This window comes from Oryzias latipes, chromosome 23 (assembly GCF_053564925.1).
Source record: "Oryzias latipes strain Hd-rR chromosome 23, Olatipes_Hd-rR_3.1".
Lineage (NCBI taxonomy): Eukaryota > Metazoa > Chordata > Actinopteri > Beloniformes > Adrianichthyidae > Oryzias > Oryzias latipes.
In genome coordinates this window covers 4,160,750-4,184,275 of record NC_136259.1, presented here as the reverse complement: position 1 = coordinate 4,184,275, position 23,526 = coordinate 4,160,750, and the positions used below count along the sequence as shown (strand labels likewise).

The following is a 23,526-nucleotide window of genomic DNA, read 5'->3' as shown; positions in this document are numbered from 1 at the left end:
ACAGTTCAATTAAAGTTCTGATTTTCCTTACAAAGCCGGTAAGAACTTGACAGAACATTTGTCTTTTGATTCATCTTGTTTTCATAAAAAGCTTGTTTTCCTGTGAGGTTCCTGATAATAATCTTTTGGGTTTTCTGTTGCACAGATTAAAACATAATGTTGTGTTGATTTGAAAAGAAATACTTCCACAGTGAGAGACACATTATATGATTTTTTATGAATAACTTATTTCTATAATGGTGCAGAAAATAAGCATTCAATCAATAACAAAACTTCACGTCGATATTTTATAGTGTAATGCTGGTTATCAAATATTTCGCATAAAGGTTTCCTGAAGGTAAATGGCAAATACTTATAAACCACTTTTCCTTGAAGGCTGAGTTGTACTCCCATTCACCAAAACACGCTCACACACCGATGGCGCCTCCACGGCCGAACACTGGCACCAACCCATAACCACCAGGAGCAATGGGGGGTTTAGGGTCTTGCTCAGAGACACTTCGGCACATGGGCGAGCAAGACAGAAACCACGTCTGTAACCATCTGACCTGAGGTGGACCGCTCCACATCTGCACCACGACCACCAGGTTTGTGCTATTTTGGTCCATTCTTCCATGCAGATCTTCTCTAGAGCTGTGATGTTTTTAGGGGCTGTTGGTGGCCAACACAAACCTACCCCTGTTGGTCTGAGGTCCCTGGAAGCCTAGAAAATGCTAGACACTCCTTGGTTGCCATTGCGATGAGTTTGGGATCACTGCCATGCTGAAAAAAATCCAAACATGTTTCATCCTCAAGGTTTTTGTCCAAAACCTCACCATGCATGGATCCATTCATCATTTTCTTATTAATACAGATCAAATATCCTTTGAGATCAAATGATTATTTTTCACATTCCCATTTTTAAAAAGTTTTTAAATCCATTTTCTGAACAAAAAAATGTAATCTTTAAGGAATATAAATGACATGTTAAATTACTGATATTCATAAAATGGTTTGGGTCCTAAAACAGAGCCCTGTGGAACTTTTTGACAATAAACTGGAGATATTTTTAAAAGTGACTTTTTTCCACTTCTGTGCACCTTTCATGCAAATAACCGACCTCAGGGACTTTGTGTTTGGGTCCTCATAACTACATCTACAGAAGAAGAATTTAGTTCACTTTGAATGAAAGACAACAAAGCTGCAATAAAATGAAAGTGCTTGGAGTCCACGTTCAAAGGGATGTTCCTCTTTTCACGAGTCCTAAACTGTCAGGTATCATTTACTTCATTAAAAGTAAAGATGACACGAGGAAGCGAGAGGCAACAGTTTGACTCTTTTCTCACAGCTTCTCTGTTCGGTGTGTGCCTCAGAGCAGGTTGATCTTCAGATGCTGTCTACAGTTTTCAGGTATGAAGCAGAGAGTCCACAATAATTCTATCTGCAGTGACTTCAGATCAAGCAACTCCCCCGCCGTGGTTTGCCACCAAACTTCCACATCACTCTCTTTTCTTCTTTTTGAACCATTCCAGGGGTCTGCTCAGACACAGCAATCCGGGCCCGTTTTGGTGACGCCTACGTGTTTGCTACCTGAATATTTCTGCATTTCAGCGTCTGTGAGCTGAATGCTGCCAGCAGCAGTGAAACAGCATGTTGGGTCACGCCTGCTGTGGTGGATTTCTCTTCCTGTTTTTGGAGCAGATGTGGGCGATAAACATCAATAACACAAGCACTGGAAAGAGAGAGGCAGTTCACCAGAATCAGAACACTGTGAGTCTGTGAGGACGTTCAAAACTCAATCCAAACCACCTGATAATCATTTATTTCATTTCAAGCAACACCTCTCTTCTTCCCGGGTTAGGAGGTACACAGGCACCACAGGCTCATACATGCTGTAACAAAGACATGACGCAATGCATTCTGGGCCGCTGGCTGCTTTGGCAGTAGTGTGGCGGGGTGGGAGCGGACACTAAGTCTTTCGTAGGCTGACGTCGGTGCTGCTCAGCAGCGGCGACAGCGACGTGTTCTCCGACGGCTCCTCCCTCTTCAGGATGAGGAAGGCCTCACGGCTGATCCCCAGCAGCTCTCGGAGGCCACAGTTCTCCATCTGGAACGCACAAACACAACCCACCTCTAAAGTCTCTGAACGGCTACGGCAGACAGAGAGGAGCAAGATTCACACATATGCTTTAAAAAACGTGTTCAATATCAACAGTTTGTCCGATCATGTATAAGCAATCAAATTAAGCCTCCCACAGTGAATTAGGCTCGACATCAACAATTCATTGTCTTTTCCCAAAGCTGACAGTGTTGGGTTCACTTTTAGAACCACTTTTTTATGTTCTATGTCAACGACACGGTCAAAATGTCTCAACAGCTAACTTGCACTTTTATGCTGATGACACGATTATTTCTTGTTGCGGATCATCTCTCTTTTGAGGTCATAAAAATTAGGGATGGGCGATATAATTTTTTTTACGTCCGATACCGATAACCCGTATTTCCCCTACAACTGTGTGGCTGATAGCCGATATTTGCCGATACCGATACTTAAGTGTCCACAGGTGTGGCTCTCAAACTGTGGAGCGCACCTCCATGGGGGGGGTGCGAGTCACTGGGTGGGACAAGGCTGGGAAGTGGGGAGGACGACTAATGTTTGGACATCGGAATTTTTTTCGCAGCGGAACACAAACAAACCGCGGTTCGGGACTGCATATCCGCGGGTGTCACGTCACTTACATCGAGCTGATCCTAACCGTGACATTTGAAGACGTAATTATGGTTGTCAACTGCGGTTTAACATCTTAAAATAACGCTAATGCCGCCTGGACGTTGACGCATTTAGCACATGCGACCGGTACAGATTGGAAACTGTGATTTGTTGAAGAATGGAGAAAAGCATGTATAATGGCTAATGCCTCCGCGCCCCCCAAGGGAGGCGTGTCCTACAGTTTGAGAACATACAAAATCAATGATCCTTTATTTAATTTATTAAGGATCATTCACTTGTACACGTCTTCCCTGCGAGGATTCTTTCTCAAATGTTTCTTAGACAACAGTTCTCAATACGACTGGCTGATAGATCCAGCTGCTGATGCGAGCTCTGCTGAGGAGGATCAGTCCATTGAAATCCCGTCAGACTCCACCCTGAAGATGAGGTTTACAGCACAGACACCCCCTGAATCCTGCTGGGTGTAGAGAGAGGGAGCATTCACTCAAAGGGCAAAAGGCTGGGGGCATTCTGCTTCCATTTTACGTTCCATTTTCTGCTGTTACCACTTTGAAAACAAAGCACAGAGCTAGGCTCAATAATGAGCAGGACTTGAGAGTTGCTGCAGTAACAAACCTGCAACCTTGTTTTGAAAAGATGTGTAGCACGAAGCAGGCACATTGCAGCCATTTACACAACTTTGTGTTTCTTTTTGCACATAGGTTCAAATGTTATTAAAAAACAGTCAGGAGATCATGGTAGATTTTGAATATCTGAAATGCAAATTATGCAAATATTGTGCAATACAGATACAGGAACCAATTTATCGCCCATCCCTAACAGGAACCCTGATGGAAACTTTTGAACGTGCAACTCCTGCGGCCTGGAAAATCTGACAAAAAAGTTGGAGACTAATTGAACTACCATTAAATGTCTTTAAGGCCAAACCAACAGAGAATTGCACAGATTACTGTGACCGTCTTGATCACAGTTTTCACTCATTTATAATTCAGTTTTATCTGTCATTTTTTACATTTTTTAAGCATTTTTTCTAGTGGTGTCAAATTATTATGTTAATTGCGATTAATAAATTACAAACTTTCTTGCCTTTTTTATTTGTCTCTATTTTTATCGGGTTAATCTTTTTTTTTTTTTTTTTTTTTTTTTTTTGCGTTGGATGGTTACTTCCTTAAAGTCTGGCCATGCCTGAAAATGTACACCTTGAAGAGCATTGTCCCGCTTATACCATGCTCACTCACAAAAACATAAAGATTAAGTATCAGAACTTCAATCATGTCATATTTTAAAGTTTAAATTGTTTTTAACGAAAAGAGGAACAAAGCATCATTTCAGAGGGAAAGCTCACCTCTAAATGTTGGATTTTGTTCAGATGAAGCTAAACTTTAAAGGTTGTCTTCTCTCTTTGTCTTCAAAATGATCAAATTCCTCAAACAGGTCAAAGGAAACTATCAAATCCCACCAGGGCTCCAGACTGCGACCAAAATTTGAGAGTGTGCGACTGAATTTTACATCCAGTCGCACATGTGCTACCAGTAAATTTGCCTCCCCCACCCTCCGTATTTTTTTATACATTAAACGTGGAAGGGGCACGTCAATGATCAATGAAATAATCAATGATACGCGAGCGCACACGCACGCAGGCAGACACACACACTCGTGCACATATTCATGAAACGCAAGCACACACTCGCGTGATGCCTGTCTGTGAGGCGGCGAATGCGTGTTAGAAGAATAGGGAAAGCCACTGTGAGTGGCTAAAATGCGTGTAGGGGAGGGGCCTAGAGATAATCGCGCGCGCGTAAACATCTGTGGGAAGGAAACGGAGACAAATATCATCACAACCTGATATGTGCGTCTGAGCTATGAATAAGCGAACTATTGATTCGTTCTTCCGACCTGCGGCTAGTGCACCAGGGCCAGAGTCTACAGCAGGGGTCTCAAACTCGCGGCCTCCAAGATGATATTTTGCGGCCCCCGCCTTAATATGAAAAAGTTCAATTTTAGTGCGGCCCGCCAGTTTGTATGAATGACACTTTTACATTGTCGTGCGCGGAGCTGACCAACCAATCACAGTGGAGTAAATTACTCTTGGGGGCGTGACAATGACAGGGCTTGAAAGCAGGAAACCTGACCGCCCCCTCCCCAGACCACATTAAGGAGTTCCTTACTTTCCTTTTTAGAACGTATTTATTAGTTCGTAATTTTCTAAATACATGCAGTCCGTGCTGAACTTTTCTCTGGGTCGCACAGACCCGGAGGAAGGTTTAGGTTTTGGTCAAGCGCGCGGCGGCGTGTCACCCCCGACCACAAACGGTTTATGCACGGCCGCTAGGTGTCCCACACCTACATGCGTGACAGCTAACGGGGCTGGAACTTTAAATATGTGCGAGTGACAAGATTTAGTCTTAGACACACTGAAAACACGTCGGGGAAAATGCAACGATAGACGTGTTTAAGATGATCCAGCGCCGCGCCTGGATCGTTGGGGAGACCAGGCGGGGAGGGGGGGGGGGTGTCCTTACCATTCAATTTAGTTTTAATATGCCTGTCCCCCTTAGTTGGATATGTGTTATTATATATTTTATATTTATTTGAATGTTTTGTAATGTATTCAGCCTTTTTTTAATCAATTGGTATTTTAAATTATTTTAATTGATCACTGAACTACAAAAACCATCAGGACACATGTCCCATAATGCATTGTTTTGTAGTCTGTAGGGCAGCTTTCAGTCAGTGCAGTGCTAAATTTCCAGCTGTGTCCGGGTAGGTTTGCCCCTTGCTCCCACCCCTTTCTCGTGATATTTTTTTGATGATTGACAGTTGATGTTGGAGCAAAAACAAAAATATCTGTCTCCCACCAGGTGATCTGTGCAGCGTTTTGTCCACCTGGGTGATCTCAAACACGCTTATTGCGCATCTTGGCTGCACTTATTTGGTGTCACCAAGATAAATTTCCATCTGTTTTGTTTAGTATTTGTACTGTCATGACAGCGATGCTTTTGTCAGTTTACCTTCTTGTTGCATCTTCAAAAGTGCAGATTAAAATGTGACACTGAATTAGAAACAGCACATTGTAATCTCTGCATCTATTATTAAAGTATTTATTAGTAATACAGTGGAAATTAGTAGAATTGGTTAGCATGTTGATTTACGGTATGCGCCCCTAAATTTTCTGGTTTTGCCCCTAAAATTTTCAGTTGGGGCCACTGTGCTCCTAGTGAAAAAAGTTAGTCTGGAGCCCTGCTCATGTATTTTCTACTGTCTATGTGTTGGGATAAACTGCTGAATAAGGTCTATCAACACATGTATGGTGGTATATCTAAAAGGTTTGTGTTCATTATTTTTGGGATTGCTCAGGAAAGTCTTCCTACTGTTTTTATTTATGTTTTTGATGAGAGCCCTCCAGAATCCCCCTCAGTGGTGTTAAAGTAAGAACTGAAAGTCTGAAATCGTTTGCTTTGCTCAGCTGCTGTAGAGGAAAGGTTATTAAAAAAAAAAACAACAGAAAATGTCAGTTACTATAGAAGAAAAGTTCAGAAAGCCAGTTTTTGGGTTGGATTTTGATGTCTTACTGCGCCACAATGTCACAACTTTCAATGAAAATACCTCAAAATGAGGATTTTTGAACTACAGGTCAGAATTGATTAATTCCACAAAATAATTAAATTGTATGACAGCACTATTTTTTTATCATGTTTCCATTGTGCTAATGATTTAAACAGACTTGACCAGAACTTCTTTGCTAAAAAGATTTTCATGTAAATGAGAACATCCTAGCTAAACAAAGATTAAGAATATTAAAAAAATAATAGTAGATATTCTCCTCTTAATTCTCTACATTATTCAATTGCTCAGGCTTTAAGGGGAAACACCAGCTACGGTTTCCAGTTACAGAGAGCAGATTTCATCCACCGACACAAACCCAGAACCAGAACCAGAACCAGAAATGTTGTTGGTTTGGACTTCTGCTGTCTCCTGTTGGCAGCATCCCTCTGCAACATGCTGGAAAAAACACTAAAACCCTTTTTCTGTGTTCAAAGGTTGCTTCAATGCAGTTTCTAAAGACTTAATGCAAATGTTTTGGACACATATAAACTTCTTTAGGCTTTGCTATTAGAGACATATGAAGACGGGACGGATAAACTCTGACGCCACCCTTTGGATTCGGAACTGCTGAAGTGACATTGAAAGTCCGGCGGCCATATTGACCAGCATTTTTTAAACGGTAACCCGTTTGCCGCCATAAAAACCTAATAAATGTGAACATTTGATGAGAACTATTCATGAATCCACTGTGTTCTGAAGATGAGCTTGAAGGATTTATTAAAAGAAATTCAAAATTTTTTTTTTTTCAAATGACAAATAATTCAAATGCAATGCATTGTGGTCTGAATTCTCCAAACTAGTACGCATCAGTACACTAGATTTTTTTACAGAGACTTCTGGGAAATTTCAAGGCACTGGATATTGGAACTGTAGAAAAATATAGCAAATGCACTATGTGGTAGTGAGGGAGTTGGACACAACAAAGGTAGGTGAATTTACCCATGAGTCCACTCACCAGATTTCCAAACTCATTGACAAAAGTAGCCCAATGTTCCTGAGTAAGAAACCACTCAGAAAAAGTAAAGAACTCACTTTATAAAAGTCCAAATGGATAAAAATAACCTGTTACTACCTAACCCAACCTGCTGTCAAGGTAACGAATAAATGCATTTATATACAAGCCTTCAGGTTACCTCTAATTGTTTAATCCTCTCTTCGTCCTCACAAACGCGCTCCTCGTCCACCTCTATCGCCTTCCGCATCACAGAGGCCATCTCGTTGATCTTGTCTATGTGTGCCTGCATTTCCTACAAACACAGAGAAGAAATGAGGAAAACTCAAAAAGCTCGAATATTTGATCCAAACAAACACACGACATCAGGGCTGGGCAATAAACGTATTACCTTAAATTTGGGGTTTAAAAAGATTTTTTTGGGGGGAATAAACCTGGATTCTGAATTTTCTCAGCATCCTGCTCACTTTGGCTTCCGCTGTCCGGGGTAAAGTTCAGCTTTTGCCCCCGTTTCTCGTTAAAATGTTAACTAGCTTGTTCCCAAAACAGAAACCGTTTCTTCAGGTCTATGAAACTGGTTTAGTTTTGGGACTTCAGGCATCAAACCCCATGTGTGCAAAACCAGTTTGAAGGCTGTTGCTAACAACATTCAACGCCTGAAGCTGTCGAGTGCGAGAAGATGTTTCTCTTCAGGCTAACGGCAAAACACCTGCCGCACTGATCTACAAACATTTTCACAGCTTGGATTTAGTTGCCCTTCTAAATTTAGGCCATCTTCCTAAGGAGACGTTAAAATGAAACGGTTTTTGTTGGATTTATGTCCTTTTGGGTTCAAATAAGGAATCAAATTTGGTGCCAAAAAATGGGAGATTTTGTTTTTTTGGGCATATTGCTGATAACCTTTGACCTGCTTCATCAAAGGAGCAGGGCGCTCCTTCCTCTCACCGTTGTGTGCTGCTCCTTCAGCTGGGTGACGATGGTGGGGTCGTCCCTCTTGCTGGCCATGAGGAGCCTAAAAACCTGCTCCCTGTATTTGGTCATGATGAGTTCCAACGCAGACTGATGCTCCTCTAAAGATGTTCGTAGCTCTGCATGACAAACACTCACTGGTTTGGTGCTTTATCAAGGTAAAGTGGAAGAACAAATAAAAGGTTCTGAGCCACAGACACTTCCCGACAAACCAACGGACAAACAGCCACCTTTGTTTTCCTGCTGCAGCTCTCGGATCTGACGGTTCTCCTGCTGGATTCCTAACACCAGACTGGAACGAGGCCGATGTCGTGCGACCTGGTTTAGTCCATCAATCTCCTCCTGGTACTGCAAACACAGAATGATACTTCACATCTGGTTTAACAGAGAAAGAAATACTTTTTTGTTTTTCTGTTTCAATATTAGTTTAATATATTGACTTTAAAATAAATGTTTCCTTCAATCTAACTCATGATTTGATCAGGCACTAAGCTCTCTAGTTTCTCACAGCAGAAATAAAACAAAAAAGAGAAAATTTACATCACACTTTTCTAAAAAGGATGCTGCCCCCCAGTGGTCAAAAAGCTTTAGTACAGTTAACTTTGCTTTCAGGAGGAAAATCAATCTATTCATCCATTTTCTTGTATCCCTTTTGGGGTCTCAGGGTTGCTGGAGCCTATCCCTGCAGCTGTTGGACGGAGGCACGGTTCATCCTGGGCAGGACGTCAGTCGGCTCATGAGGAAAATATTTAAAATAAAATAAAATAAAACATCAAAATCCAAGCAGAATCTTACCTGTTTCATGGCTTCTACCCTCTTGTTGAGAGATGTTGTCTGTTCGATTAACATCTCGGCTACGTTGTCATGGTTACGGAGCCTTTCTACCAAGGACTTAGCATCTGCCAGGACTTTCTCTAACGTACAGTTCATGTCTAAAGGGGAAAACATTAAAGTAAAATCGATGAGCAGGACATTTTTTAGAAAATATCAATCTGGTTTTAAAGAAATGTGAAAACTTAAGAAGAAAAAAAACATCGAGTTCAAGTCTGTAAGTAATATAACAAATTGGGCAATTTCCTTCATAAAACTGTTTTACTCTTTTGCTTTCTGTTTGTTCAGTTTTAGTGAGATAAAAACCTAATTACTGTGGTGAGTAATGAACATCTGGAAGTAAAGAGTAGTAGATCCCTGCATTTTTCATTTACTTACACATTAGCGTTAAGATACTCAGCGTCTTACAGATTTAAGATGGAAAGTTAAATGATAGAAAGTGATGTAAACAGTACAAAAAGCAGGGAAATTGGTTTTAAGCAGATTACTTTTTAGTTACAATACTTATCTTAAATCTTTGTTTAGAGTTTAAGGGAATACGTAGCTCCGTTTATGAAATGCACCCATCATGACTGGTTGAACATTCGCTGCTAAGCATCTAATTTTGCCAATGTCGTGTTTGGGTAATTCAGGTTTAAAAACACACTAAATATTTATTTTAGCAGAATTCGATGTATAACTTCTACATCAAGATTTCCTCCAGTAATAACGAGCAGGAGATGCTGCCCCATACCATCACACTGCCACCACCAAACAATGTAACTTTACCGGGTATGACCCTCCTGCTCACCCACTAAAGCAGGATGTTAACGAATGTGTCACAGTTTAAAAGGGGAAAAAAGAGGATGTCGAACTGCAGGAGATTTATGATCATGAAATATACTTTCTTATGACAAAAAAATTAAGCAAGCAGAAACAAACAGCTAATTATGTCTTTGCTTACGTAGTAGTAAAGTAGTTACAACTAACGAAGCTGCTCTCTAAATCCTGACAAATTTTCCAACAAAACATACAAACGTACCTCATAAACAGTGTACCAAAGCATGTAAAGGTGTCTTAATTTAACACTGAAGTGGTCTTACCTGAAGAGTTCAAAGTGCAACCAGAAAATAGATCTTCTTCCTGATATTTTATGTTGTAGCTCAGAATAGCAACATCATGCTTATGCTAACACGAATATCGGATTATACGTTAAACTTAAACTTTGTTTCTTTAAGACATAAAAAAATATACTAAAGTACAAAAAATGAATTTCGCAAAAGTCTCTATGGTATTCAAGTCTAAAATAACAGGTTTAAGGTTGTTGACGGGCTAACTTTCTTTAGCTATCTTGTCTTCCGAAATGACGTCAATTTCTGCGAGATTTTGTCAATGCTCTCGCGATAGTTGACGACGGACTTTTGTCAAATACAGGTAAATATGGCGGACCGGCTAACGCAACTACAAGATGCTGTCAACTCGGTAAAATAAAAATGTTAAATATTTGACAAAAATTGTGATATAGAAAGACTGTCACATATACATTTAAATATGAAATGTGCATTATATATAGGTTTTAATGGAAGTTGTTTCCTAATTTATTTACTGAGGGCGTAACATCACAGCAGCTAACAATGCTAATGCTAACTTAATAAATAGCATTACTTACTTGGTGTTTGCTGAAGCTGTTTGCCAAAATGCTGAAGTAGATTGGAATTAAAGTTGAAGACGCATGAAAGGAAGTGGAAATTATTTAAAAAGGTACCCAAACCAGGAAGTTACCCTATAAATTGTTCGTTTTGAGACTTATCCTAATCCTGCCGGTCAAAATATGCTGTCAAACAAAGTTAGAGTCCCATTTGTTCTTAGCATGCTAGCCATCCTTTAGTGTAGCTCTATCAGGAAACTCCTGAAAGCACTAAGCAGCTTGTTTGCTCATTTAGCTGGAATATTATAGGAATCATGATGTGTGGTGGTACAGGCCAACCGTTCTGTTATTGTTTAGGTCAGCCGGATGACATTTCTTACTAGCATATGGACTAAAGATATACATATGTATATAACATATGACAATATTGAACTTCAGGCACTCCAACCCCTACACTTAATCTTCATGACATTTCGAAATAAATGCCTGAAGGGCATAATACATATGATTACATGAAGAAGGAGCAAAAACCTAAAAATATTCTAACTTACAAGAAGTGTACTACTTCATAATTCTCTTTTCTCTATGAAAGATTTTAACCGTCTTAAATAAAACCAAAATCTTGCTGAAAATGCTTGAAATATTTGCATACAGCCAGATAAAGAATAATGGAAGACAATTATACCAAAAATGTTTTTAAAATGAAATGTTTAATATAATATCCATTCATTTCCAATGAGTAGAATTTCCTGCTGTGCTTTGTTATAATCCAAGCTTGATTGTTTTGACCTTTCTGTCTGTGTTTCAAACATAAAATGAATCTATTCGGGATGTGTGGTGCAGGTCGGCTTCAGCTCGGTCTGAACTGTGTGTTCTGCTTTTGCGTGGGCAGCTTGCAGATCAGTTTTGTAACGCCATCGGTGTTTTGCAACAATTTGCTCCCCCTGCGTCCTTCAGCAACATCCAGACCGCTATCAACAAGGACCAGCCGGCCAACCCCACTGAAGGTTAGTCTGACGCCGACTGTCTCTAAAGACCCACTGGGTCGCCGCCTGCTCTTCACCTTCAGTCCTCGGTTTACAGTTTCAATTCTGAATTTTCACTTTCGGAGTACAGCCTCATTTTACGTTGGGGTGGGCCTTCGATGCCGTTGGATATTGGGACATGATTGATATCAGGGGCTAGACGGGTCATTCTCTGAATTCGGTGCACATTGGTAATTGAAAATCTTACCTAAAAAATGTGTGTTTCTTAACATTACATCAGATTAAGGACTATTTAAACCTCTGAGAAAAGATGTTTTCCCACTTTAGACATGAAATCCCCCAAATTGTTAGAAAGTTTGTCACTGTGACAGTGTGTTTTGTTACGGAGTAGAATATTACGAGGTTGAAGTTGTCACGTGTCTACATTAGCTAGGATATGAAGCTACATATGGCATGAGGAAAACAAGAATTTAATACATATTTCAAAGCAATCGTTAGCTTTTTCCCAAACAATAGTAAATATCATTTATTAATTTAACAGAGTTGAAAGGTTGAGCTTGACAAAGTCAATCTGACAACAGAAACTATGAAATATGGGTAAGAAAGGAGGCTAATACTTACCTGTCTTCAGAGTATGAGCAGGAAAATATTCAGTGATGTCACTTCCTGGCTGCTGAAGAAGTTGGACTGAACTATTATTTTTTTTTAAAGGGGGATTGATAGGCTGTTACGGGTTGAACAAAACTGAGGGACAGGAATAAACGGTGAAATTTCATAAAGATTCATTTATTTTTGTCATACTTCTTTTATTTAAGTGAAACTAAATAGGCATATGTTTATGTTAGCAGAAAAAGCATGTAGTTAGTGGCTGTTTTTATCAGTTTTGCATTAGCTGAAAAGGTAACTTTGGCTTCGTTCATACTGCAGGCTGAAACGACCCAATTCTGATTTTCTTCCCCCATGCGACCTGTATCTGATCTTTTCATGACAGTCTGAACGACACAGATCCCATCTTTTCAAATGTGAACCAGGCCACTTGGGTATGTGGTCCTGAATCCAATACGTATCCGATCTTTTCAAATGCGACCTCCGTCTGAACGGCCAGGCCACATGAATCCGACCCGTACCTCATTGATACGTTCTCAAACGTCATAATTCTGCGTTGAAGTAGGCGGAACCAGAAGATAAACATCAACCATGGCGGACGATGCTGCTGAGACCAGTCAGTGGAAGGGAAGCGAGGTCACCGATTGGATTCATATTTGGGGTGACAGCTCCATTCAGGCCAAACTCCAGGGCTCTTATCGCAACCGGGCAGTTTTTGAAAATATTTCCAGCAAAATGGCCGAGCGTGGTGTTGAACCTTTCCCACCTGACTTTTTTTTCTTTCCGACTGTGGTCGGAAGCAGGGGGGGGGGATCTTCTCCAGGGCTGAAGGAAGATCCTCCTCCGGAATTAACTTCCCCGTTCGGACCCTCAGATTCTCCAGAGCGGGTTAATAAAGAGTCAATTATAGCATTTATTCTGGGGGAAGCCTTCTTTTATTATCGTTCTCCTTCCTCTGTAACACACAACATGAATGCACGCACCCGACACACTTCCGCTGCCCCCCCCCCCCCCCCCATCCCCCCCCCCACACACACACACTCCCTCCGGCGCTCTACGCGCTCTCTCCTCTCTCTTATTACACACACAGTGCCTTCTTAAAATGATAAGATTGTAATTGTGCTGGCTCCTTTGTGAAAATAAATTTAATACTGCCAAAAGAGCTCCTCTGTTGACAACACTGTTGTTGACATCCATTGTTAGCGTTAACTACTTCTGCAAACGACGCGTGTCGTCGTTCACCGTTGAGAACTCTTCTGCGCATGCGGGTCACTTCTGGGTCATTTCATGTTCACACAGGAGATCACAAAAGTTCGCATTTAATTGGAAATGTGAACGGCCTTGCAAAAAAAACAGATTTTTTCAAAAAATCGTAATTGAGCATTAAACCCTGCAGTGTGAACGTAGCCCTTGGTTGGTGGGGACATGCTCATTTGGCTGACCTTTACACCTCAGCAACACATGACATTTTTCAAAACATAATTTTTAAACTATTTTAGTGTGCTGTAATGCAGAAACACGTGGATCCTTCCATTTATTGTTTAAAAATGCATTTTGTGGCTTAATTGATATGAAAATCTTTGAGGGAAACGTGTGGGACTCAAAGCGCACTCATTTCAGAGAATCACCCAGACGCATCACTTCTGCTCCAAAACAGCGTCTGCTGTTGCCACCGCCTGAGTTATCCCTCCTCTGATGTACCAAACGTAGGCAGAGCATCATCTCTGCTCAGAGGAGGGATGACCCAGGTGGCGCGACTGTCCAACACAGAACTAAGAGCAGTGAGTATGAAAAATGCTTCAAGTTGGGTTACTGTCAAACCCATTTTAATCGAGGGCCATATCAGCATAGTGGCTGTCCTCAAAGGGCCAGATGTAACTTATACATGTAACTAAATGTAATGAAAAATAAATGTAACTACTCCTTAATTCTAAATAAGTCATTATTTATTTATTATAACTTTTTAAAGTGACAATTACAGTTGCATAGAAAACATATGTTTGCTTGTAACTCTAGCATAAATCCGTTTAAATTTTGTCAGCTTATTAAAACCCACATAACTCCATTAATGAAGGATCAAACTGTCCAAGTGAATAAAGAAAAATAACATAAAACGGAGCTAGAAAGAGCATTTAATATAGTGTAACATTTTACCAAAAAAGGCTGCACACAGCCTTGCACCCAACTGTTGGTTTGATGACAACAATTTGTCTGCATACACACAAAAGACCTGCAAACACTGAATAATTACAACTGCAGCTACACATAAATGATATGTAATCAACTAAAATACATTTTTATTTTAAGAATTTAAAAGCTTTCATGCTTTCGGGGGGCCAACTATTAAACTTGGAGGGCCACATTTGGCCCGCGGGCCTTGAGTTTGACACATATGCTCCATATGAAAAAGACATTTCAGTACATATATGACAATAAGGTCTACTATAGTGTTAAGTGAGAAGGTCACTAAAGTGTCCCATGCTCTGCCAAACGTTCAAAATGTGTAAAGTAGCGATGCTTTCTAGAGACTGCGCAGAATAGTGACACCTTTCTGTTCAGAAACAGGCGAGGTAGAGCGGCGTGTTGTTGGTGTGGGTTAGGGTCCAGAAAGACTCACTTAATTTACGTTTTTTGCTCAAACATTTGAGCATGAAGGCTGTCGTTACACACAGGGCCTTGCAACAGTATTCACCCCCTTGAATGCTTGTCCCTTTAGTTGCTTTCATAAATCACTCGTGGTCAATAACATTTGTCTTTCCTCACACAAACATTTGCTAGAAAAGAACCTTCAAACAGATTTCTACAAAGTAATATCTAATGAAATATAATTGTTTGCATAATTATTCACCCCCCTTTTAAATGTAATGGTCTAATTCAGTTGAAGTCCATCCAATTAGTCCCAATAGTCTCACAATTAGTGAAATGAAGATCACCCGAGTGGTGTGGTTGTGTCCCAAACCAGCCTATGGAGGGTCCAGGTACTGGTGGAGCGGTATTCCTGGCTACCATTTCCCCGTGAAGACAGAGAAACACTCCAAGCAGCTCAGAGAAAGGGTTGTTGAAAGGTAAAAGTCAGGGGGTGGATACAAAAACATTTCCAAGGCATTGAACATCCCTGGAGTTTAGTGAAATCCATCCAGAAATGGAAGGTATGTGGCACATGTGGGACTCTCCCTAGATCAGGCCGCCCTCATAAACTGAGTGACCGTACAAGGAGGAGCCTTGTGACAGACGCCACCGAGACCCCACCCACCAAGACCCTACGACTAATTTGAAGGAGTTACAAGCTGCTGCTCAGGATGCTGAGACGGTGCATTTAGGGTTCTTTACCGACCAACGCTTTATGGGAGACGGGCAACAAGAAAGCCACAAAGTTCACCAAAAGGCATGTGGAAGACTCCATGACCAGGTGGAAGAAGATACTTTGGTCTGATGAGACCAAAAATTGAGCTTTTTGGCCATCAGACACGACGCAACCCATCCAAAATACACCTTCCCCACTGTGAAGCATGGTGGTGGCAGCATCATGCTGTGGGGATGTTTCTCAGCAGAAGGCGTGTAAAGATGGAGGGCAGAACAAATGCTGCAAAATACACTGAAATCTTTGAGGACAATCTTTATCGGTCTGCAAGAGAACTACGGCTTGGGAGGAGATTTGTTCTCCAGGTAGCAAACGGCAGAAGCTACACAGGAATGGTTTCAAAAGAACCGGGGAAATGTTCTGGAGTGGGCGAGTCAAAGCCCAGACCTAGATCCCATAGAGAATTTGGTGTGAGGAAAGACACATTTTATAGACCAAGGGGGGTTTATGAAAGCGACTAAAGGGACAAACATCCAAGGGAGGGAATACTTTTGCAAAAGACTGTAAGAGAAGTTATTGTTTCCTAATAATACTATGGAATGTCTAAAAGTAGTAATCCAAAGACTTCACTCAATGTAGGAGTAAACAAATAAGTAACTGTTCAGATAAGTGTCGTAATTTATGGAATTATTACCATATACTGATGATTTTCTAATACGACTGTCCATATTTAAAAATAAATGATACAAATTTGACGAAACATAAATGGTGACTAATGAGATACATACTTTGTTACTGAGTAACTGTCCAGACTTTAAGAAAAAAAAGAAAATCTGACTTTCATAAATAAAACTGCACAAATTTCTTAAGTGTGTGAGAGGAATCCTCTATTCAGTGAAAGCTGAAGCGTTAAAATACCAGAAATAACGTAACATTACCTTCTCTACAGTGACTTTTCTTCCTCTTTTTTTATTTTTAGAATACGCTCAGCTGTTTGCGGCTCTCATAGCCAGAACCGCCAAAGATGTGGACGTTCTCATCGACTCTCTGCCCAGCGAGGAGTCCACGGCGGCTCTGCAGGTCAGCATGGTCACGCACCCACACTTCCTCACTGAGCCACAAACTCCAGGAACCACCAGCAGCAAGTCAGGGGGAAAAGTTTGGAGCGTTTACAGCTTCCAGACAGCAGAGGGAGCCAGAGCAAAATCTGGAAAGGTTCCTGCTGTCAGTAGATGAAATCAACCGGCTCCTATCAATTAGACTGATCAAAGTCATTCTCATGGTAAATGATACAGCTGCATAGACTCAAGATTGCTACTATAAAATATCGACTCACTGGGACAAGTTTTTACTGAGAATTCTGTTCTTAGACTAGACTTGGCATGCTCTCTTATACGCTTTTCCTTCTTTTTAGGTATTAAAGTACATAAAAACATTTCTTCAGACATGTTGACACATCTATAAGGAGAAGTCTTTGTTTAATAGTTTTTCTATGGTCTGATGACAGAGCACACATCCCCTTGTGCTGTCTTTTGGGGTCTAGATGACCCAACTCCCAATGTTAGGCACGTTAACATTGGGAGTTGGGTCATCTAGACCCACTAGACAGTGCGCTGAACCTTTTTTCTTCAATGATTTGTGATCTTCACTGGTGTCCATGGATTACATGAAATCTTTCCACCTTTATCCACCTTTGTCATGGTAGGGAGAACACGCCAATGTAAGTAAAGTAAAATAACTCTTTATTTATATAGCACTTTTCACAGAGAGCGACTCACAAAGTGCTTCACAATGTTAAAACAATATAAAATCAGTAGCAATACCCAATAAAACACACACAGGCATAGAAGTAAACAAACAGGCAGAAGTGAACACAAGTAAAAGTCAGCTAAAAGCTCTCCTGAATAAAATTGTCTTAACTTGAGCTTTAAAACACTCAATTGAGTCAATCTGGCGCAGAGTCAATGTAAGGGCGGGGTCATCTGGACCCCACAAGATAGCACAAGGGTAACACTGGATCAGCATGAAGTCTGTTGTAAATATGTGTTTTTCTGAATGGACCATGTGACCCGTCGCCAGGCAGCCAGTCTGCGGCAGCTGGAGGAGGAGAACCACGAGGCGGCCGCTCGTCTGGAGGAGGTGGTTTTCCGCGGCGACATGCTGTTGAAGAGGATCCAGCACGCGCTGGCAGACATCGCCCAGTCTCAGCTGCGCACTCGCAGCGGAGCGAATGGCCAGCCGTCGCCGGCCGAGTCCTGACTGGGTCGGATTGAAGGGTTTTCCCTGCATGGAGGACTGGGAAGGAACGATGGAAAACAGGGGTGAAAATAGGAGTGACAGGATACGGAATGAAACCCTCAAAGTCTCGCTTTGCTGTCAGACCTACATTTCAACTTGCAAACCCCTGCTTTTGTATGTTTTGTCAGTTTTCTTTTGTATATTTATAACAGTGTGTGTTGTTTTTTTATTTGTGGTTTGTCACGAGGGTAAAGTCTTTAATAAAAAAACTCATTTAATTTGGTTAATCTGGTGTTTAAAGTCCCACTAATCTTTTGATCTACTTCAAAGTGTTCCTAGTGGTCTTTTAATTATGATAATGCTGTTTTAGCCAAAATAAAATGAAAAAACTGTCTCGTTTTCAAGGACATAGTTTCTCCAGAGTGGCAGGAGTTCATTAGAAATTCACCTTTGAGCCGTTGGATGGACTGTTGGAGTGGAGCAACCCCCCCTCTTCCCGTCACCCACCTGTTTACACTCTCCCCCGCTAGCCTACAACCTAGCATTAGCGGTGACGATTAGCGGCGAGCAACATCGTAGCTGTCCAGCCGTGCAGCTTAGACCCAGATTCCAGCTCAGACGAGGAAAACAAGGTCGTTCATGGATCCGTTCAACTGAGTCCATCAGAATGGAGCGGAGCTGGGAGCTTGTGGCCCCGCCCAGCTTCTTTTCTACGTCACGAGTTTTATAAAGAAACACTAATTTTCTAAATGCACGTTCTCCATCATGAGAAAAAAGCCTCACGAAGATGTTAAAAACACCGTTTTGATCTGAGTGGCAGCACTTCTTCATTTTAACCACACACGCCTCCGTCTCCTTATATCACAGCCCATCATGAAACGGGTTTGGGCCCGGTGCGTGTCTCTGCAGGTGGGCCGCTTCAGCTGTGGCCTGGGGGTTCAGTTTGTGGTCAGGACGAGGCAGCTGCCCTTCATGTCCTTATGAGAGACGAGGCGCCATCGGTTGAGCGAACTCTGGAAGTCCTGGAGGATAAGGAGCCTCAGGACTGGGAGGAGGGGTCCATCAGAAGATCAGCCTGTAAATGTAGAAGATTCCTTTATAGCACTGAGGCCCCCGGGGGCCTCAGTGCTATAAAGGAATCTTCTACATTTACAGGTGCTGTGCTTTCTGCTTTGATCTACAATTTCAAGAATTCAGAAAAGACTAGATTATTTGATCTGTTGATTGGATCTCTTATTAACTTTTACAACTCTACAGATAAGGTCAGTCACATCCCCGCTGTCTTGTTGAACAAAAAGAAGTCAGAGCTTCCCGGAAAAGAAAAAGAAAAGAAAAATCAGGAAATTAATTCCGACTTTGTTCCCTTCTTAGCATTCTGTCATCGCAGAAGCACATAATCAGGATTGTCCTGTAACCATGTTACCACAAGACTTTCAAAATAAAACGTACGGCGAAAAAACAACCTGAACCCTCCGAGCTCAAAGTAATCATGTAAATCAACCCGATTCTGAGCTTAATGGAACTGATCAAATGGAACACTACACAACCTTGAGATGCTTTATATGGAGACGCTCCTTGGTTGCCATGGTGACGTGTTTGGGATCATTGTTACAGTGGAGCACGTAGGCTCAACGTTGTGGAAGGAAGGAGGTTTTTGCCCAAAATCTCTCCATTCATGAATCCATTCATCCTTTCCTTCTGTGGATCAGTCGTTCTGTGTCCTTTGCAGGAAAACAGCCCCAAACCATGATGTTTACACCCCCATGCTTCACAGTGAGTCTAACGCTCTTGGGATGGCACTCGGCATTCTTCTAACTACAGAGTGACGTTCGTGCCAAAGAGTGTTCCATTTCGGTTTCTGATCACACGACCTTCTCCCTATCCTCCTGTGGATCATCCAGAAGGTCTCTGGAGAACTTGAGGCGGTTCTGGACTTGTGCTGGTTTAAGCAGGAGGACCTTCAAAGAACTACGGGATCTGAATCCATGATAACATAGTGTGTTACTACAGTAACCTTTGTTAGCTCTTTCCGGGCCATTGACCAGTTCCCAAGTGTAGTTGTGGGCTGTTTTCCTCACCGATCATTGGTTCTCCACCAGGTGAGATCTTTGCTGGAGCTCCAGGTGGAGGGAAATTGTCAGTAATCTTGTATTTCTTCCATTTTCTAGTATTTGCTCCAGCAGTTGATTCCTTCTCATCAAGCCGTTTTCTAATTGCAGATTAGTTCATTCCAGTCTTGTTCAGGCCTACAATCTGGTCCTCTTTGGTCTTGGTAGAGGGGTTGCAGTGTGACTGCTTAAGGGTTTGGACAGGTGTCTTTAAACAGACGACGAATTCAAATAGGTGATATCAATACAGGAGGATGGGAGAGCGTCTTAAAGAAGAAGTAACAGTTCTTTGAGGAACAGAATGAATTCTTATTTGGAGGAGAGAAATACCTATTTTCTGCACCATTATACAAATAAATTGTTTAAAAATAAAAAAATGTATTTCCTGGATTGTTTTTTTTTATTCTGTCACTACAAGTTCAGAGTTTCTTTCTATGATGAACATGACAGACCAAACTTTGCTATTAAAATGAAACAACTTGGATGCGTTTGATTGCATTTCATTCCTACAAAGGCTGTGTTGATAAACACCAGAATACATTTAGCATTTTTGACTCGAATGTGTCTTTTTGCTGCTTTTGCTTTAGTTGGTTCACTGGCAAACTCAAAACTTTAAAAACCCAAAAATATCTTTTCTTCGTCACTCCAGAATGAGCTGATAGCTTTACGTTTTCAAACGTTGGCACATTGAGAACACAGCCTTCGTGCCATGCTGCTGCTGTTACAGAAATGAAAAGTGTCTTCTCCAAATCAGACAGATTATTGTGCATAATTCATGTAAAGTAGGGGTGTATCGATGAATTGGTGAACCGATTTCTATTCCTACGATCCAACCAGACTGATCTATCCGAGGCAAGATGTTAATCGAAAAACCGAAACCATTAAAAAATCGTTTCAAAATGAAATAAATTGATAATTGATATTGGAAAATGCCACCAGGATTGAGGTATGATAGGTTCATTTTACTATAACATAAAAACAATCAAGTGCATCACAGCAGACAACACGTATGTGACGGGGTCACGGGGCTGCTGGAGCCTATCCCGGCCACTTGTGGGCGAAGGCAGGAGACACCCTGGAGAGGTCGCCAGTCAGTCGCAGGACTCCACACGTGAGCATGTTCACATGTGAACGCACATGTGATGTCAGAAAAAACGGATCGGTCCATCATTCCAGTCCAACGTGTGGAAACACTTGGAATTTAGCAAAGTCATGTGACCATCCAGTGTCTAGAATGTTCTAAGAATGTTCCCTTTGGATTCTTTGGATCTGGAAAAACAACAGTGGACTGAACTTTAGGAAACTAGAATTCATGTTTACTTGTTCGTTTGGACACATATTTAATTTACACTTGATGATCTTGTAAAAAAAACAAGGAATCTGGAAAACTTCACTGTTCGGTACCAGGTTTTTCTCTCTGAGTCCCACTGGTTGAAGTTCTGGATGAAGATGTTCTGGATTGATCTTTGGTCAGTGAATTGGAATTGTTCAAAATGGATCGATATTACCTATGAGTTCCCGTCAATGCAGTCAAAGCATGGAGACTTGCACAACAAAGGGAAGGTGGGCAAGGCTGTACATCGGCTCTCACTCCAATCACCCTGACTTCCTTCCCGGTACTTTGGACTTGGCCTTCAAAAAGTAGTCAGCTAAGGGAATCTGTTCTTTGGGGGATCTATTTAACGGCCCCAAATTATGGACAAATATGATGTGTCAAGGAACGATTTGTTCCGGTATTTCCAGATCAGAGACTTTATTTTCAAGGATACTTCACTGTTGGCTGAAGTGAGAGTCACACAGATGGAAAACTGCTGCTCCTTCGTCAGGGAGCGGCCTCCATCGGAGCCTTTTATGCTGCCCTGGAGAACTGCTCCAATGCTAGTTTTCGGATACGGGTTGAAGGGGTCTGGGAGAAGCAGCCTGGTGTTGGAATAACAGAAGAGATGTGGGAAGATATTTGGGATAATGGAAGGAAAATAACAGTGTGTAACCGGACAAGAGCAATTCAACTAACGATTCTACATCGAGCCTCTCCAGATACAGAAAGGATGCCTCTCCATTCTGTCTCTAATGTAAGATGGAGATCGCGATCTCACTCATTATTTCTAGTCTTGTACTAGGACACAGAATTACTGGAGAAATGTCTTACTCGAAATGTGGAAAATTCTGAAAGAGGACATTAAGTTTGACCCAGTTTCTCTGGTTCTTGGCCTTCACAGCAGTAGGATTACTAACATAAATCATAAAAGGCTTTATAACATATTGGCATTCTGTTTTACAAAAAAACATCCTTCAGAACTGGAGTAATCCTTGTGCTATCCTAGGCACTTCAACCTTGGGAGTTGGGTCATCTGGACCCCACTAGACAGTGCTCTGAACCTTTTTCCTTCAATGATTTGTGATCTTCACTGGTGTCCATGGATTACATGAAATCTTTCCACCTTTATCCACCTTTGTCATGGTAGGGAGACCATGTCAATGGAAGGACCGGGTCATAGGATATTAAGGACAAAAACCCCTCAATTTCTGAATGGCAGAGAACGTTATTGGAATTTATTCCTCTGGACCGCTTGACTCCTCTCTCACACTCCAAAACTGATCTTTTTAGGAAAACTTGGAGGCCCTTCCTTGACTACATTAATGTGAACATCTCTGCCATCATGATAAGAGCATTTGTGCAGAAGTGTACGTTCTTTCTATTCTATTAGATTTTATTTATTCACTTTATTGCACATTCATCCAGACTCCCTTTGCATTGTTAATGGACTGTGCTGGAAACGCTTTGATGTGCCCGACTCATCGACTCGTCTTATCTGGAATTGGTTTGTCTTTTCTCCGGCTGCCAATTTTATTTTTTCTGTATTATTGGGATATAGGGTTGGTTTTCCTTTCTGCTTGTTTGCTTTTGCTTATGTCTTCCTATGTACTGTTTTGTTGTGTATGTGGTTATTGACAGAAAATGAAAAATAAAAGTTATAAAAAACAAAAGAAATCATTACAGCCCTAATATGAAGTTATTTGCGTCTTTATAGATGCAAGTGGAAGCTGTCTGATTGATTTTACGTCACACCAGCAGAGCCTTAAACTTACTGAACTTTTAAAATATAAAGCTCTTCTAGAACATCTTTATTTTCCAGTCATTTTTAATCATCTGATCAATTATGGAGAAAGTTTGGCATCATATGTTCTAACAAAACTCATCATTATTTTGTGAAAAAGATTTGCTGGCTGATTTAAAAAGTTTTCTTCTTTATTTTTATTTTTTTAGAAACAATCTAACATTTTTTGGGAAAAGATGAAAACAAAAAACCTCCGAACACTTTCAGGGCTTTTAAGGAACTGCGTTTTAATAATAGCTGGTGACATTTCATGATTTCTCAGGAACCGAAATAACGCGCTGAGGCTGTAACATCACAAAGGAAACGGATATGAGGCGTTTTTTCACAAAAGTTGTGCAACATTTTCCCATATTTAGGATGACGTGTTTCGGCTCCGTGTTAGTTCCAAATGGGCCTCAGTGGTCTGAATGCATCTCAGACTGAACCTGGAGCAGCGTGGGCTGCAGGCCAGAGAGTTCCCAGCCCCAATCTAA

At 41.3% G+C, this 23,526-nt stretch overlaps 2 protein-coding genes across 3 annotated transcripts; one reads left to right on the top strand and one right to left on the bottom strand.

The window, feature by feature from the left end:
• Positions 1-1,786: 1,786 nt before the first annotated feature.
• Positions 1,787-10,449, bottom strand: fgfr1op2 (FGFR1 oncogene partner 2). The gene is made up of 6 exons (XM_004082877.4): positions 10,151-10,449; positions 9,033-9,169; positions 8,468-8,585; positions 8,214-8,356; positions 7,450-7,563; positions 1,787-2,086 (listed from the first exon to the last, which is right to left on the bottom strand). The coding sequence occupies exons 2-6, from the start codon at positions 9,165-9,167 to the stop codon at positions 1,949-1,951; spliced, it is 648 nt and encodes a 215-aa protein (XP_004082925.1). The 5' UTR covers positions 9,168-9,169; positions 10,151-10,449; the 3' UTR covers positions 1,787-1,948.
• Positions 10,412-18,113, top strand: med21 (mediator complex subunit 21). 2 transcript variants are annotated; one of them, XM_004082876.5, is made up of 4 exons: positions 10,412-10,529; positions 11,588-11,702; positions 16,568-16,668; positions 17,668-18,113. In XM_004082876.5, exons 1-4 carry the CDS (start codon positions 10,488-10,490, stop codon positions 17,845-17,847), a joined length of 438 nt encoding a protein of 145 aa, XP_004082924.1. In that variant the 5' UTR covers positions 10,412-10,487; the 3' UTR covers positions 17,848-18,113. The 2 variants fall into 2 exon arrangements, with proteins under 2 accessions (XP_004082924.1, XP_078798425.1); XM_078942299.1 differs by having other exon boundaries at positions 10,501-10,529; positions 11,539-11,702.
• The last annotated feature ends 5,413 nt before the right edge of the window (positions 18,114-23,526 follow it).